The sequence below is a fragment of the Nelumbo lutea genome, chromosome 3 (genome assembly GCF_056320005.1).
Source record: "Nelumbo lutea isolate HS-2025 chromosome 3, American lotus-T2T, whole genome shotgun sequence".
Classification (NCBI taxonomy): domain Eukaryota; kingdom Viridiplantae; phylum Streptophyta; class Magnoliopsida; order Proteales; family Nelumbonaceae; genus Nelumbo; species Nelumbo lutea.
In genome coordinates, this window is record NC_142686.1 from 80,218,793 (window position 1) to 80,232,993 (window position 14,201).

The window sequence follows — 14,201 nt, forward strand, 5'->3', positions numbered from 1 at the left end:
AATTTTAAGGGTTTGAGAGAAGGAAGAAGAATTTCAGTGAGGAATGTGTTGAGAAAGCATAATCTAGATATTGTGTTGTTGCAAGAAACGAATATGGAAAATCCTTTGACTTTAAGTTTGAAGAATTAGTAATGGGGAGTGGGTGGAGTTGAATGCAAAGAGCCTATTGGATGGGGTGGTGGTTATTTGAGATGCAAGGGTCCTTTGTGATGATTCGGCCTTCCTTGGAATTCTGTCTGTCTGAGATCGGTTATGTAGAAAGCAGTAGAAAAGTGGAAGAAAGAGAGAAAGAGAGAAGGGAGTAAATCTGGTTCGAACTGGAAGTGTCAACATAACCTTCTCCCAGTCGGCCAAATAGTACTTATATTATTAAAAATAATTGAAAAGACATATGCGCCCTTATTTAAGTGAGGAGCACTGGTTCCTACACAACATTACAGATCAGCAACATTAATCTAGGTAAAAAGACAGACATACCCCTACGTTAACATCCTTAAAATGGTTGTTTGAGATCCGAGGGTCCCCAAACCTCCTTGCCACTATTCTATTTTGGTTAATGAGTTTGTTAGAGATTTCTTTCCAGCTCGGCGAGGTTGGAGGCATGGTGATCCTTTCTCACCCTTTCTCTTCATCCTAGTAGCGGATGTGTTTAGTAGAATGATCTTAAAGACAGATAGGGAGACTATAATAAAAGGATGAAAGATTAGAAGAAATAGGACCCCATTTACTCATCTACAGTTTGCTGATGATATTATAATCTTCTGTGAGGGCGGAGAGCAAAATTTGGTAAGGAATTTGAAGGAGTTGGTGAAGAATTTTGAGCTTATCTCTAATATGAAAGTCGACCTTGATAAGATCTGCATAGCAGGAATCAACTTGGAGGAAGAGGAACTGGACTTTGCTGTAGATATTTTAGAGTGTCCTATTGCTAGTTGGCCTTTGACCTACCTAGGACTTCCTCTAGGTGCATACCCTAAGGAGAGTAGATTTTGGAACCCCATAGTGGATAGATGTGCAAAGAAACTGACAACTTGTTAGAGGATTTATGTATCTTTGGGAGGAAGGATTACTATGATTAAATCCATGCTTGCTAACTTTCCTATCTATTTCCTATCAGTTTTTAGAATCCCCCAAAAAGAAGCCAAGAAAATTGAAAAGATTGAGGGACTTTTTGTGGGAACCGGGTGATGGAAGGAAGGATTATCTGGTTAAATGGGAGGTTGTGAGTAGAAATCTTCAACAAGGAGGTTTGGGGATTGGTAGTGTGGTTAAAAAGAACAGGGCTCTACTAGGGAAATGACTTTGGAGGTGGCCGATGGAAAGGGATAGATTATGGTATGAAGTAATAGCTAGAATACATGGAAGGTTTTGGAAATGGTTGGGATGCAGGTTATCTACCAGAGCTACTTCGGCCTTGCCTTGGAAAGCTGTCCATAGCGTTCTACCTCACTTTCTTTGTTTCGTCAGGTATGATGTTTTCTCTGGAGCTTTTGTTAAATTTTGGGAGGATACTTGGGTTGGTTCTTGTCCATTAAAGGAGCTTTTCCCCTCCTTATACTCTGTTTCTTTGTACAAAAATGAGTGTATCAAGATTTGTTGTTCCTCCAATACATCCCGTGAGCCTTAGCAGGGACTTAGGTTTCCATAGAGGTCTTAGGGACAACAAACTTTTAGATTGTGCAGATCTTCTACAACTCCTTTAGGAGGTTTGCTTGGACCCCGGTAAACCTGATAAGCATATTTGGGCCCCCAACCCCAAGGGTTTGTTTTCTTGTGCTTCTTTGTTCAAGAGCTTTTATGATTACTTAGCTTCTACCTTTTCCTTTAAGAGTTTTGGTAAAGACCCATTCCACTCAAAGGAAGAGCTTTGTGCTGGGATGTAGTTCACAGGAAGATAAATATTATGGGCTTGCTACAAAAGAGAAGACCTAATTCTTATCTCTTCCCTAACTGGTGAGTCTTGTGGAAATCCAGTAATCAGAGTTGTTTTCATTTATTGATTTCTTTACTCTTTGTTGCAGATATTTGGCTTTGGTTTTTTTCTTTGTTTGGGTGTAGGTGGACTTTACTAACGGAGGTTAATATTGTTATTTGATCCCTCCTTGTTTACTTGGTCAAAGAAAAGAGGGAGGATAATATGGAGACATGTTAGAACAACCTTGATTTGGACCATCTAGGAAGAGAGCAATGAAAGAATATTCTTAGAAAAGGAGAGAAGCAAGGAAGAAATAGGGATTTGTGTGATGATTAGGGTGATCCATTGGATCAAAACTCTAGAGTTGTTTTTCCTAGTTTTCTTTTGATGATATTTGGTGGAATTGGGAAGCAATTGCTACAATCTCTAAGATGAAGGACAGAGTGAAGGTTGTTTGGGCTCTACCAATTGAAGGTTTTGTCAAGGTTAAATTGAACTTTGATGGGAGTAAATGGGGTAATCCAGGTCCTTCAGGAATATTTGGGGTTTTGAGAGATGGAGAAGGTAAACTTATAGCACATTAACACCTTTTTTCCTGGCCTTACGGGTATGGGTGACTCCTTCAAAGCAGAACTGCTTGCAACAATCCAAGGGGTGCAGATAGCTAGTGAGCTAAACTTGACAAATGTGGTGATTGAAGGGGACTCAAAAGTGGTGATAGAATGGATAAAAAATCCAGTCTATAATTTGGTGCTACCAGAGTGAAATGAAAAAATTTACATGGCTAACCAGGAATATGAACTTGAGGATACAATGGGTAAGGAGATTAACAAATGGGATGGTGGATGCTTTGGCTAAGTAAGGGGTGGAGAGGTCTATTTTGTTCAGGGCACAATTGTAATTTGATTTCTTTTATGCATGAGAAGTAGAAGCTCGTGCCTCTTTAAGGGATGCTTGTAAATATATTACATAAAAATTTATTAATAAAATTCATTTATTTATCAAAAAAAATATTGTGGAAAGAATTGAGAGGAGATTGGTTTATTAGAAGCGTCTTGTCAAGCTTTCCAACATACTGTTTATCATTGTTAAGGGTGCCATCATAAGTTGCAAAGAGAGTGGGGAAAATTCAAAGGGATTTCTTATGGGAAGGAGTGGGAGGGGGGGGGGGGGAGGCAAGAAGTTTCATTTGGTTAAGCGGGAAAAATTTATAAACCAAAGGAGGGGATGGTGTTTGGGGTTTGGGAGGGTGAGGGTGTTTAATAAGGCATAAAGGAACAATAGATCTTTTATTACTTACAGGATAATAGTTTCTACAATGCTTTGAAAACTCACATGGCTCACAATGTAAACTAGTGTTTTAAAAGGCGTGGGATGTGTATATTTGGAGGTGCACCTCTAGGCGAGGTTCCCCCAAAACGCCCTAAGGTGTATGCTAGAGGCGTTGACACCATTGAGGCATATGCCTTGTATGCCTCATGCACACCTTATATAAAAAGATGGAAAAAGGAAAAAAGAAAGAAAAAAGAAAAAAGGAAAGGAAAAGAAAAGAGGGGGAAGAAAAAGAAAAAAAAAAAGAAAGAGGAGAGAAAAAGAGAAAAGAAAGAAAAGGAAAAGAAAGGGAAGGAAGGAAAAGATAAGGGGAAATGAAATCCCCCCTTTCAACTAGTGCTATGCATCTTCATTCTTTGTAATATAAAAGATTTTTATTAAAAATAAAGAAAATGAGATCCTCCTTCCTCTTCTTCCTCCTCCCCTTCCTCCTCCTAATCCCCTCCTCATCCCCTCCTCCTAGGATGCTTACACCTGCTTGTATTCAGGAGGCTTACGCCTCTTACTTTCTGAACTACACCTCACACCTCTAGGTAGTGTAATGCCTTGTGTCACGCCTCCACGTTTTAAAACATTGATGTAAGCTGGACAGATTTATTCCTTTAAATAAAGTTGGAAACAAAAGACTCAATGAAGAAAAGGAAAGATGACCCTGACGATAGTGACAAAACATATCACAATTAACTGAATGACACATTTGATCCAAAAATTGTTCTTTGAGGTGGTACTTGATTTTGCTCAGGCATGTCCAACAGGTATATCCCATTTGCCTCATAGCCAGTCCTAATCACCTTCTGAGATTTAATGTCATGAAAAACACAATAAAAATGAAAGAAGGTTGCACTATAATTCAAGGATTTTGTCAAATTACTAACTAAAAGGAGGTTATTATCAAGCTTAGGTGCATGAAGGATTGAAGATAAGGTGAGGGTGTCCAAAGTTTTGATGTCTCCCTTGCTTGAGATGGGAGCAAGAGAGCCATTAACAAGGGAAATTTTGTCTTATCCAGATAAGAGATGGTAGGTAGTAATAAAATGGGACATACCTGTCATACAATTAGAGGCACTAGAATTTATTATCGAAGGGATCCTATAATTACCTAAGAAACATGGTTCACAATGTCACAAATACCTGAGTGGGCATAAGGTAAAGAAGAACCACTCCTTGAGGAAGTAGGAGCTGTAGTAGTAGACTCTAAGTGGCTGATGATTGGACCATACTTCTCATACTCTGGCAGCTGCAAGTTGTTCCCTCACAAAATTCTCATTGCTAGGCCCTTTTTCTCATTCTTAGAAGAGGTGGTTGCATTAGCATTGCCATCTTTCCCACTCCCATTTCTTCTTGCAATTATCATTGTTCTTGAATTTAGGAGGCAAGAACTTTAGATGTAGCTTTCAACATGTGTCTTTTGTGTGCTTGGGCTTCTTAAATTATTAACACACGATATCTTTCTTCTCAATGGTAACCCTTGGCTTCATTCTGACATTAGCAAAGTGATTTACTAGAGCTTCCACAATTTGGACTGGTTTGCTACTCTCCTTACTACTAACCATAGCATAAACTTGAGATAGGGTCACCTCATCCTTCGCTAGAATATTTTGTTTGACAAAATCATATTCAAGGTTGAGTCCAATAAGGAACTCAAAGACCCAATTTCTCTCCACGAACTTCCTATGAGTCTTAGAATCTTTCGTGCATCCCCACACATTCGTTTCCATCAAATCAATCTCCTTCCAAAGAGATTTTAGGCTTGAGAAGTATGTGGCTAAGGGCTTCTCCCCTTGTCTTAGATTATTCACATCATTCTTTAGTTTGTAAGCCCTAGCAGCATTCAACTTCTGGGAATAAGTTTCCATAACATTGACCTGCTCCTCCCTTGCAGTATCCATCCATAGGTAGTGTTGGCTGATATGAGGTTGCATGGAATTTATTAGTCAGCCTACAACTATGTAGTTTTCCTACATCCAATTCTCGTAGGCTGAGTCATCCTCCTTGGGTTTCTTCTTACTCCCAGTGATGTGCTCCCATTTCCCTCTACTGCTGACATTGATCTTTATTGATTGAGACCATGCCACATAATCGGTTCATCTAACTTCGCTATGGTTACTTCTCTTAATAGAGTCTCCACAAACCATCCATTGCCGAACCTAGAGCTTGTAGGTTCTTTTGTCTCACTTCCAATTTTCTCCATTAGCTAAATGGAAACAAACAAAAACAAAAATAGGGTACTACTAATCAAGAACCATTGACCTGAAGCCAAACCTACTCGTTAATCACCCCAAACTAGGGTTTCATAGAATTTGGCAACCAAGGAGAAAGAGAGAAAGTGAATCTCCTACCAGGAACTCTAGAACCCTTTCCAACATTAATTGATCTCAATGTAGGTCAAGAAACTTCCCTTCAAGCCCTAAGCGCTAGTTTAAAGCTGTCTCTAGACCCCTTAATACAATTTCTCCAATTAGCTAGGTTTTCAGGAAAATCTCCAAGAACCTCCCCCGATTGGGTTGTATAAGTTGTCAATCAATCAACCAATCAATTCTCCATATGCACTGTGTATGGGCCTAAATGAAGAAACTGAAGCAGTTGGGAACCTGTTTTGATACCAAGTTGTAAATACACCTGCAATAAATCTGAAAATAAACCAAAAGAAAGAAGAGAAAGAAGGAAGAAAGAAAAGAGCTTATTTTTCCTCTTTTGAGTCTCCTGAAACACTTTTATTAGATCTAATTGTAATTTAGATATACAAGAATGCCCTTAGTAGGGCGGCTAGCTCAATAAAGATAATAAGATTGCAAACGAAGGCCCATAATTAAGGCCCACTAATAAAACATAAACACCACTACAATAAAAGAAAAGAATTAAGGCCCAGTCAGCTCAGTATCTCTATAGAAAAGGTACAGGTTATGCACTTCACATCCTTTCTTACAATGTGTCTTACTCTTCTTTGTCACCTTCACTTCATTCTTTTGTGTCTAGTATTTCCTTTGTCTCCAAACCCCATAGTGTGTTTGAGGTTGTGGAAAAGCCCAAGTGGAAGGCAGCCGTGGTGGACTAAATGTATAATTTATTAAAGAATGAGGCCTATGAGTTATTAAATCTTTCCAATGGAAGGAAATCCATTGGATGTAAATGGGTTTTTATTGTCAAAGCATAAGGCTGATGGATTGGTTGATAAGTACAAGGCCATTTTGGTTGCCATAGGCTACATTTAGAATTACAAAATGGATTGTATATAATTTCAACAAATCTCCTTGAAAACATAGTTCTCCTTATAAGACAAGTAGAGGTTGACCTTGTAAGGTGTGGGACCCACTAAGATATCAGTCCAAATTAAATTTAAATAAAACCCAGCACTCTAAGAATATGGAACCCACTATGGCCAAATTCTCTATGTAACATAGTGGATCATCGACAAGTGTATTGTGCTCTAAAATCGGCCAATATCTTGTGTCTAGGTTTCGACCATCCTATGAGCCTAGATCTCTTAATTTGAATTGATAAATGCCCATCAGGTATTAGCCCAATCAGACATTTTCTGATAATCTCCCAGCCAATAGTATCAAAACATTGTTGATAGGGAAGGACCTCTTCCCTAGCTGGGAAGCAGTGTCACACTTTGTTCAGATGGATTTTGTGATTAAAACCATTTGCAATCCCTTTTTCAAAATAAACCATTTATTAATATAAATGCGTTTTGCAAATCTGGTTTCAGAACAAGTTGAAATCCATTGCCAATAGTTTTAGGTTTCCATTAGAGAGTAAACGGGGATATTCTTTTTTTTTTTCAGCAAAGTGACTGATCCTATGACAATGATCAGTCACTCAGCTACCCTTTTGATCTACTTCAGCATACCAAGGTATTTGACCCCAGAATGATCTCATTGGTTGGCATATCAAAAGCAGACTTGTCTATACTTAGTGCAATATCATCATCAAGTTAGGAGATCTTATGCAATTTTCGAGATTGATCCACCAGTATCCAAGATCCAAAATTAAACTAGAAATGGTCCCATTTAGTTTTTTTAAAACGCCTATTTCTTGTACCTTAGGTCCAACATGAGCAGTTGAAACAGACTACTCTACCAGTTCAGGAGTACAAGAATGTCAACCCACATTACAAACTACTCAAGTTTGTTCATTGGTTTAAAACATTACAAACTCTTCAAGTTTCATGATAGATTTTGTGTTTCTTCTCAAAATATTCTTGAATGTGTATTCAACTTAGGAGGCCTCTTAGGTTCAGAACTAAGAAACGAAAAAAAGATGGATCATTGTAACATATACAAAAGAGAAGCCAGTTGAGATTGTTTTCATCATTTAAGAGGGTTTATTGTTGACATAGAAGATCCCTTATGTGGATTTAGCTTCATTGTGGAGCCACCTGCTCGATGTTGTTAGTTGTAATATTCAAACATTAGCTGTATTCATGGTACATATTTTTGTTGAGTATGGCATAATTTGCAAAATAAGGGAAATTATGTAATTCCAATATTATTAGTATCTAACCTAAAGAGGCTGGGAAATTAGAATGTCTTAGCCATTCACTTAAAATGTTCTTTCTTTTTTATTCTCTTCTTCTTCCTTTCTCTTATTTTCTCTCTTCTAATCTGCATAACTTTCATAGTGAAATTCTGTTCTACAGATTGACAAGATATGTAAGGTGGCAAGTAAGCCTCTGGTCATAACTTACACAGGATTGATTCAAGCTTGTTTGGACTCTGGAAATGTTCAAGATGGAGCTTACATCTTCAGTGAAATGCGCAAATTGTGCTCCCCAAACCTGGTGACTTGTAATATAATGCTAAAAGCTTTTGTGAAAAATGGAATGTTTAATGAAGCAAAAGATCTATTCCAACAGATGTGCGATGGCAACAGTAACATTAGCAGCAAAGCTGATAATGTGAACAGAATAATACCTGATGATTACACATTTAATACTATGCTAGATGCCTGCACTGAAGAGAAGAAGTGGGATGATTTCAAGCATGTCTATCAAAGGATGCTGGATCATGGCTTCCATTTCAACAAAAAACGCCACCTTCGGATGATCCTCGAGGCTTCTAGATCCATAAAGGTATTCTTTGGTTCTCATATTCCAATGAAATTTAGAAACCTTGACTGCACCTGGGTGGATATGCATATGGATTCTTGAACCCATTACATAGTAGTACATATGAGTTTGTGACGTCATATGTGCATGGAGTAATCCACAAAGTTGCATATCCCATGTAAATATTTCCCAATTTAATTCAACTAAACTAAGCCTTGTCCCAGCTACATGGGTTTGGTTAGATGAATCCTGTTCCACTATTCCACTCTATTCATCTGCAGAACAATTATTTTGCAAAATTGATTGAGAAATAAAGGAGAAAAAGTGAAATATAAAGAAAAAGAGGGCAAATGGTTACAACAAGGTTTAAAATGTTGGTTTTGGTGGAAATATCAGCCAATTAAATAAGAAAATGTGTCAAAAAGATCAGAATTACATATATGTTTATTGTAAAAGTTTTATAATGTTGTAATATATTAAATGAGTTTAGAAAGAAAAGAACCATACGAGAACAAACTGTTTGTATGATTATTCATCAAAAAAAAACAAACTGTTTGTATGATACCATACATGTAAGTTAATAAGCTTTTCTTTATATAATTAACAAGGCAAAACTTGTTGAATATATATAGTATAAGATTTTTTAAAATCACATAATATATTGAGATATATTCCAATGGCATTTATGGTAGTTTCCATGGAAATGAAAATATTTAGACATTTTAAACCATGAGATACAAGTAAAAGTAATCAAAGGAACTGTGTTGAAATAGTTTATTTTATTTCTTGTCTATTAATTTTGTCATGTTAGGGTTCGTTTGGTTGGTTAAATGCCTTTTTTATTTTCTGCAATTGTACTTTACTTACAGCAGGGGCACAAAGGCCTTTTCCCTTTTATTTTAGATGCCCTATAAGTACTAATAGAAGCTGGCGCCGCCAGCACTGTTCCATTGGTTGCCAATCTCTCCTTCTCTTCTCCCTTCTCTCTTCTTCTCTTCCCTTTTCTCTCTTATTTCTGGCCGGTCACACTGTCAAGATGGTATCAGAGCGGGAATACCGACTGCGAGAGCAGATCGAACAAGCTTTCTTTCCTTGCTGAATCTGGGCGGAGCAGAGAACTGAATTTGGGCTGAACAAAACAGATCTACGACTGGTACAGTCCTCTCTTTTTTCTTTCTTTACCTTCCTTGGCCGTGTACCAAGAGAAAAATCAAATGAATATGGGCTGCTGAATGCTGTCAGACCTTTGTGAGGTTTATACCTCCTTTCTTTTGGATCATGTGATCCTATACCTGTTAAAAGGTGACTGTAGGTCATGGATGACCTGTTATCTCCAGTTTTTGGCTTGATTATAAGTGTTAAGGATCTCTCATGATGATTAATATTCTTAGACATTCTGGAAGGTTGGTAGGTTGGGACTGTTAACCTGTATAGGTCTGAAATCAGTTTGATCTTGCCTCTTTTGTTTGGAAATTGGTGTTGTTTTGTGCTCAGATTGAGTCCAAACAAAAGTGTGTTTGTGTGGACTGAGTACGTGTGCGTAGCAATTTTTTTCCTTGGTGAAAGGAGGGATCCTAAGTTGGTTGTTGAGACTGAAATTCTGTTTTGACCATGTCTTTTGAGAATTCTGCTACTTCGGGGGTTTCAGGAAGTCATAATGGACTGAGTGGGGGAATGGATATGAGTTTCTGCTACTTCGGGGGTTTCAGGAAGTTATAATGGACTGAGTGGGGGAATGGATATGAGTTTTCCCATGGTTGTAATCCCCTTCGATGGATTAAACTACCTTGAATGGTTTAGGGGAATAAAACTCTACATCACTGCTAGAGGGACAATAGGATATATTAATGGGAAAGTGAAGGAACTAAAGAATGGAAGTGCTGAATGTGATAGGTGGAACCAACAAAATAGTATGGTGATGTTATGGCTCTTGGTTTTCATGTTTCCACAAGAAAGAAAGACATTCATGTGGGCTGAAACAATTTGTGAAACATGGGAACAGGTAGGAAAGTCTACTTATTCAGAGCAAAGGCACTATGCCAAGATATACCAACTGCAAGTTGAATCCTCTACTTGCAAGCAGGGGGAGAGGAGTCTCTCAGTGTACTACTCAAATCTAATATCGATCTGGAAAGAACTGGATCACTATCAAAATGTGAATTGGAAATGTGATGGATGCAAAGGCATATAAGTCGCTTGTCTCTCAGCAACGGGTATTTGCTTTTCTCTTGGGGTTGTACCCTTCATATGAGTCCATTAGAGTACAGATCTTGGGAAGTAAAGAAGTTTGATGAATTGTGTAGAGGGGGAGCTAGTTGCCCTAGTTGTCTGGGGAAGTACAAATACTAATGTCAGAGGTTCCTTTAACCACGACATACAAAGGACACCTGCTGGAAGCTTCATCCTGAACTTCTTCCCGATAGGCTTAAGAACAATAATAACCCTAAGAAGGGCAGTAAGGTGGGAAAATCCAAGACTGCTAATGCTGCTACAGTGCCTGAGGGGGGAAGTAAGGAAAGTGAAGAAAAATCAACTATTGAGCAATTGGCTGCAATGAAGCTGGATTTTAAGAAGTATGGGAGGCTCCTAAATCTCCTGGAAGCTACAGTTTCTTCAACTGACCCTTCCAACAGTACATCATCTTCATCAACTTTTTCTCACTCAGGTACATATGCCTCAGCAAATCATGCTTCAGTTTCAGGTAATCATAAACTCCCTTGGATTATAGATTCCGGTGCATCAGACCATATGACCAGCCTATCTAGCCTTTTTTGTTCATACCATTTCTTCTCTGGAAAAGAGAAAATATCCCTGGCTGATGGGTCACTTGCCCCCATCTCTGGTAAAGGAGATATAAAGACCTCTGACACCCTGTTCTTATCTTCTGTCCTCCGTGTTCTTAAGCTTAACACAAACCTTTTATCTGTTAGTAGCTTAACAAAGTCCGTGAACTGCAGCATAACCTTCTTTCCCACTCATTGTGTTTTTCAGGACCTGTAGTCTCAGAGGATGATCGGGAGTGGCCATGAGGTGAACGGAATATACCTGTTGGACACACCAGATCAAGCCTTGGGATCACCTCATGGAGTTGTTTTAGAGTCAGTTGTGTCATAGTCTGTTAACAAAATTTTGTTATGTCATTTTCGGTTTGGTCATTTGTCTTTTTCTGCTTTAAGTCATCTGTTCCCGGATATGTTTAAAGGAGTGTCTTTATCTAGTCTTCATTGTGAGTCATGTGAGCTAGCAAAGCAATGTAGACATTCCTATTTGTTTTGGAGCATCTACAGTAGTCCGAACCAGTGAAGAAGGAAGAAGAAGATGAGGAAGAAGACAAGAGAAAGAGAGAACAGGAGGGTTTAGTCGAACTGATTAGTCTTCCATTCAGTCGACCCCCTTGTGTTTATTAGGTTCTAATTACACTTACAAAGACTAAACTGCCCTCACTTAAGTGTGGGGCAGAGTACTCTAATAAAACAGCCACATAAGCAAAGTACTTAACTGACATAAGATTACTAAATTACCCTTATTCGGCTCACTCTAACACTCCCCCTCAAGCTGGAGAATATGTCATATAATCCCAGCTTGTTACATAGATGATTCACTTTCCCTGAGTTTAGAGCTTTTGTAAACAAATCTGCCCATTGATCATTCGAGCCCACATGTTCTGTGTTTATCTCTCCAGCAAGGACCTTCTCCCTCACAAAGTGGCAATCAACCTCTATGTGCTTTGTTCTCTCATGAAATACAGGATTGGATGAGATATGGAGTGCAGCTTGGTTGTCACAATACAGTCTCATAGGTTTATCCATGTGAAACCCAATTTCTTGTAGAAGATTCCTCAACCACACTAACTCACAGGTAGTATGTGCCATGGCCCTATACTCAGCTTCAGCACTACTTCTGGCCACAACCGTCTGCTTTTTACTCTTCCACGTCACAAGATTTCCTCCAAGAAATGTGCAATAGCCCGTAGTAGATCTTCTATCATTCACTGAGCCTGCCCAGTCTGCATCTGTATACCCCCCTACTTCAAGTTTTCCTCCTGGTTTATACAATAGTCCATGGCCTGGAGCTCCTTTCAGATACCTCACAATTCTAAGAATTGCATCCCAGTGAGGTATACGAGGGTCCTGCATGAATTGGCTCACCACACTGACTGCAAAGGATATGTCGGGTCTCGTGATAGTTAGATAGTTCAGCTTCCCCACTAGTCGTCTATACCTTCCAGGATCTTCAAATACTTCTCCTGTATCACTGCTCAACTTAACATTTGGTTCCATAGGGGTCTCAGCCGGTTTTGCACCTAACAGTACTGTTTCTTTCAATAGATCAAGAACATATTTTCTTTGGCACAGATTTACACCTTGTTTTGACCTGGCAACCTCTATTCCCAAGAAATATTTCAATGTTCCAAGATCTTTTGTTTGGAAATGGTTTTGCAAAAATACCTTTAATTTGCCAATCCCCAATTTATCACTGCCAGTAATGACAATATCATCCACATAGACCACTAATAGAATCTTCCCAGCTTCTGAGTCATAGCTGAACACTGAGTGATCTACCTGGCACTGCTTCATTCCAAAACTCTTCACCACTTCACTGAACTTCCCAAACCAAGCACGCGGCGATTGTTTCAACCCATAAATTGCCTTTTTCAATCTGCATACCTTATCATCCTCCCCCTGAGCAACAAACCCAGGTGGTTGCTCCATATATACCTCCTCCACAAGATCACCATGGAGAAAGGCATTCTTGATATCAAGCTGAAACAGAGGCCAATCATACATAACTGCCAGGGAAATTAGTACACGAACAGAACCAATCTTAGCCACCGGAGAGAATGTCTCCATGTAGTCTACTCCATACAACTGGGAGTAACCTTTAGCAACAAGTCTGGCCTTCAGACGCTCTACACTACCATCTGGCAAGTATTTCACAGTATACACCCATTTACATCCCACAACATGCTTACCAGGTGGGAAAGTAGTAAGTTCCCACGTTTGAGTATGTTGAAGAGCAGAAAGTTCCTCCTCCATTGCCTGCCGCCAATCAGGTGAACTGAGAGCTTCTTGGACATTGTTAGGTATGGAAATAGAGGATAAAAGGGAAACAAACTGGCGATGTGATGTAGAAAGACGAGATAATGAAACGAAATTGGAAATGGGATGGAGGGTAGAACTGCGTTTACCTTTCCGTAAGGCAATGGGTAGATCCAGGTTTGAGGGTTCAACAATAGGAGCCATGAGAGGATCCGCAGATGAGGTAGAAGCTGGAGGAGGGGCCGGTGCCGTTCGACGTGTATACACTTGCCGGATTGGTGGACGTTCAGTGGTGATCTGCATGGGATGAGGTGATGAGTCTACTCCAACAACAACATCTGGAACTAGATCACTGACAGGGAGAGGAAGAGGAAGTGCGGGTGGAGACGAGGGTGCTTCAGGACTTGAGAAGAAGGGGACTGACTCAAAAAAGGTGACATCAGGACAGACATAGCACTTCCGGGTAATGGGATTATAACACTTGTACCCTTTCTGAGTCCGTGTGTAGCCAAGGAAGACACATTTAATTGAGCGTGCATCTAGCTTGTCTATTCCAGGGCTCATATTGTGGACAAAGCACACACAACCAAAGACACGAGGAATTAATGGGAATGGAGATAGAGTGGGAAACAAGATAGAGAAGGGGGACCGACCATGAAGAATGAAGGAGGGCATCCGATTAATGAGAAAACATGCAGTGAGTACAGCATCACTCCAAAAACGTTTAGGAACATTCATGTGGTGAAGAATAGACCGAGCAGTTTCAAGAAGCTGACGGTTCTTCCGTTCAGCTACCCCATTTTGTTGAGGGGTGTATGCACATGATGTCTGATGAATAATGCCATGCTGTTCTAAATACTGTTGA

At 39.3% G+C, this 14,201-nt stretch overlaps 1 protein-coding gene across 1 annotated transcript in view; it reads left to right on the forward strand.

Annotated features, from left to right (window-relative positions):
- The window catches only part of EMB2279 (pentatricopeptide (PPR) repeat-containing protein), an 83,192-nt gene that overhangs the window by 46,388 nt on the left and 22,603 nt on the right, over nt 1–14,201 (forward strand). The window contains exon 8 of the mRNA XM_088975758.1: nt 7,890–8,321. Coding sequence (XP_088831884.1) covers nt 7,890–8,321 — 432 coding nt within the window. The remainder of the gene's footprint in view (nt 1–7,889; nt 8,322–14,201) is intronic.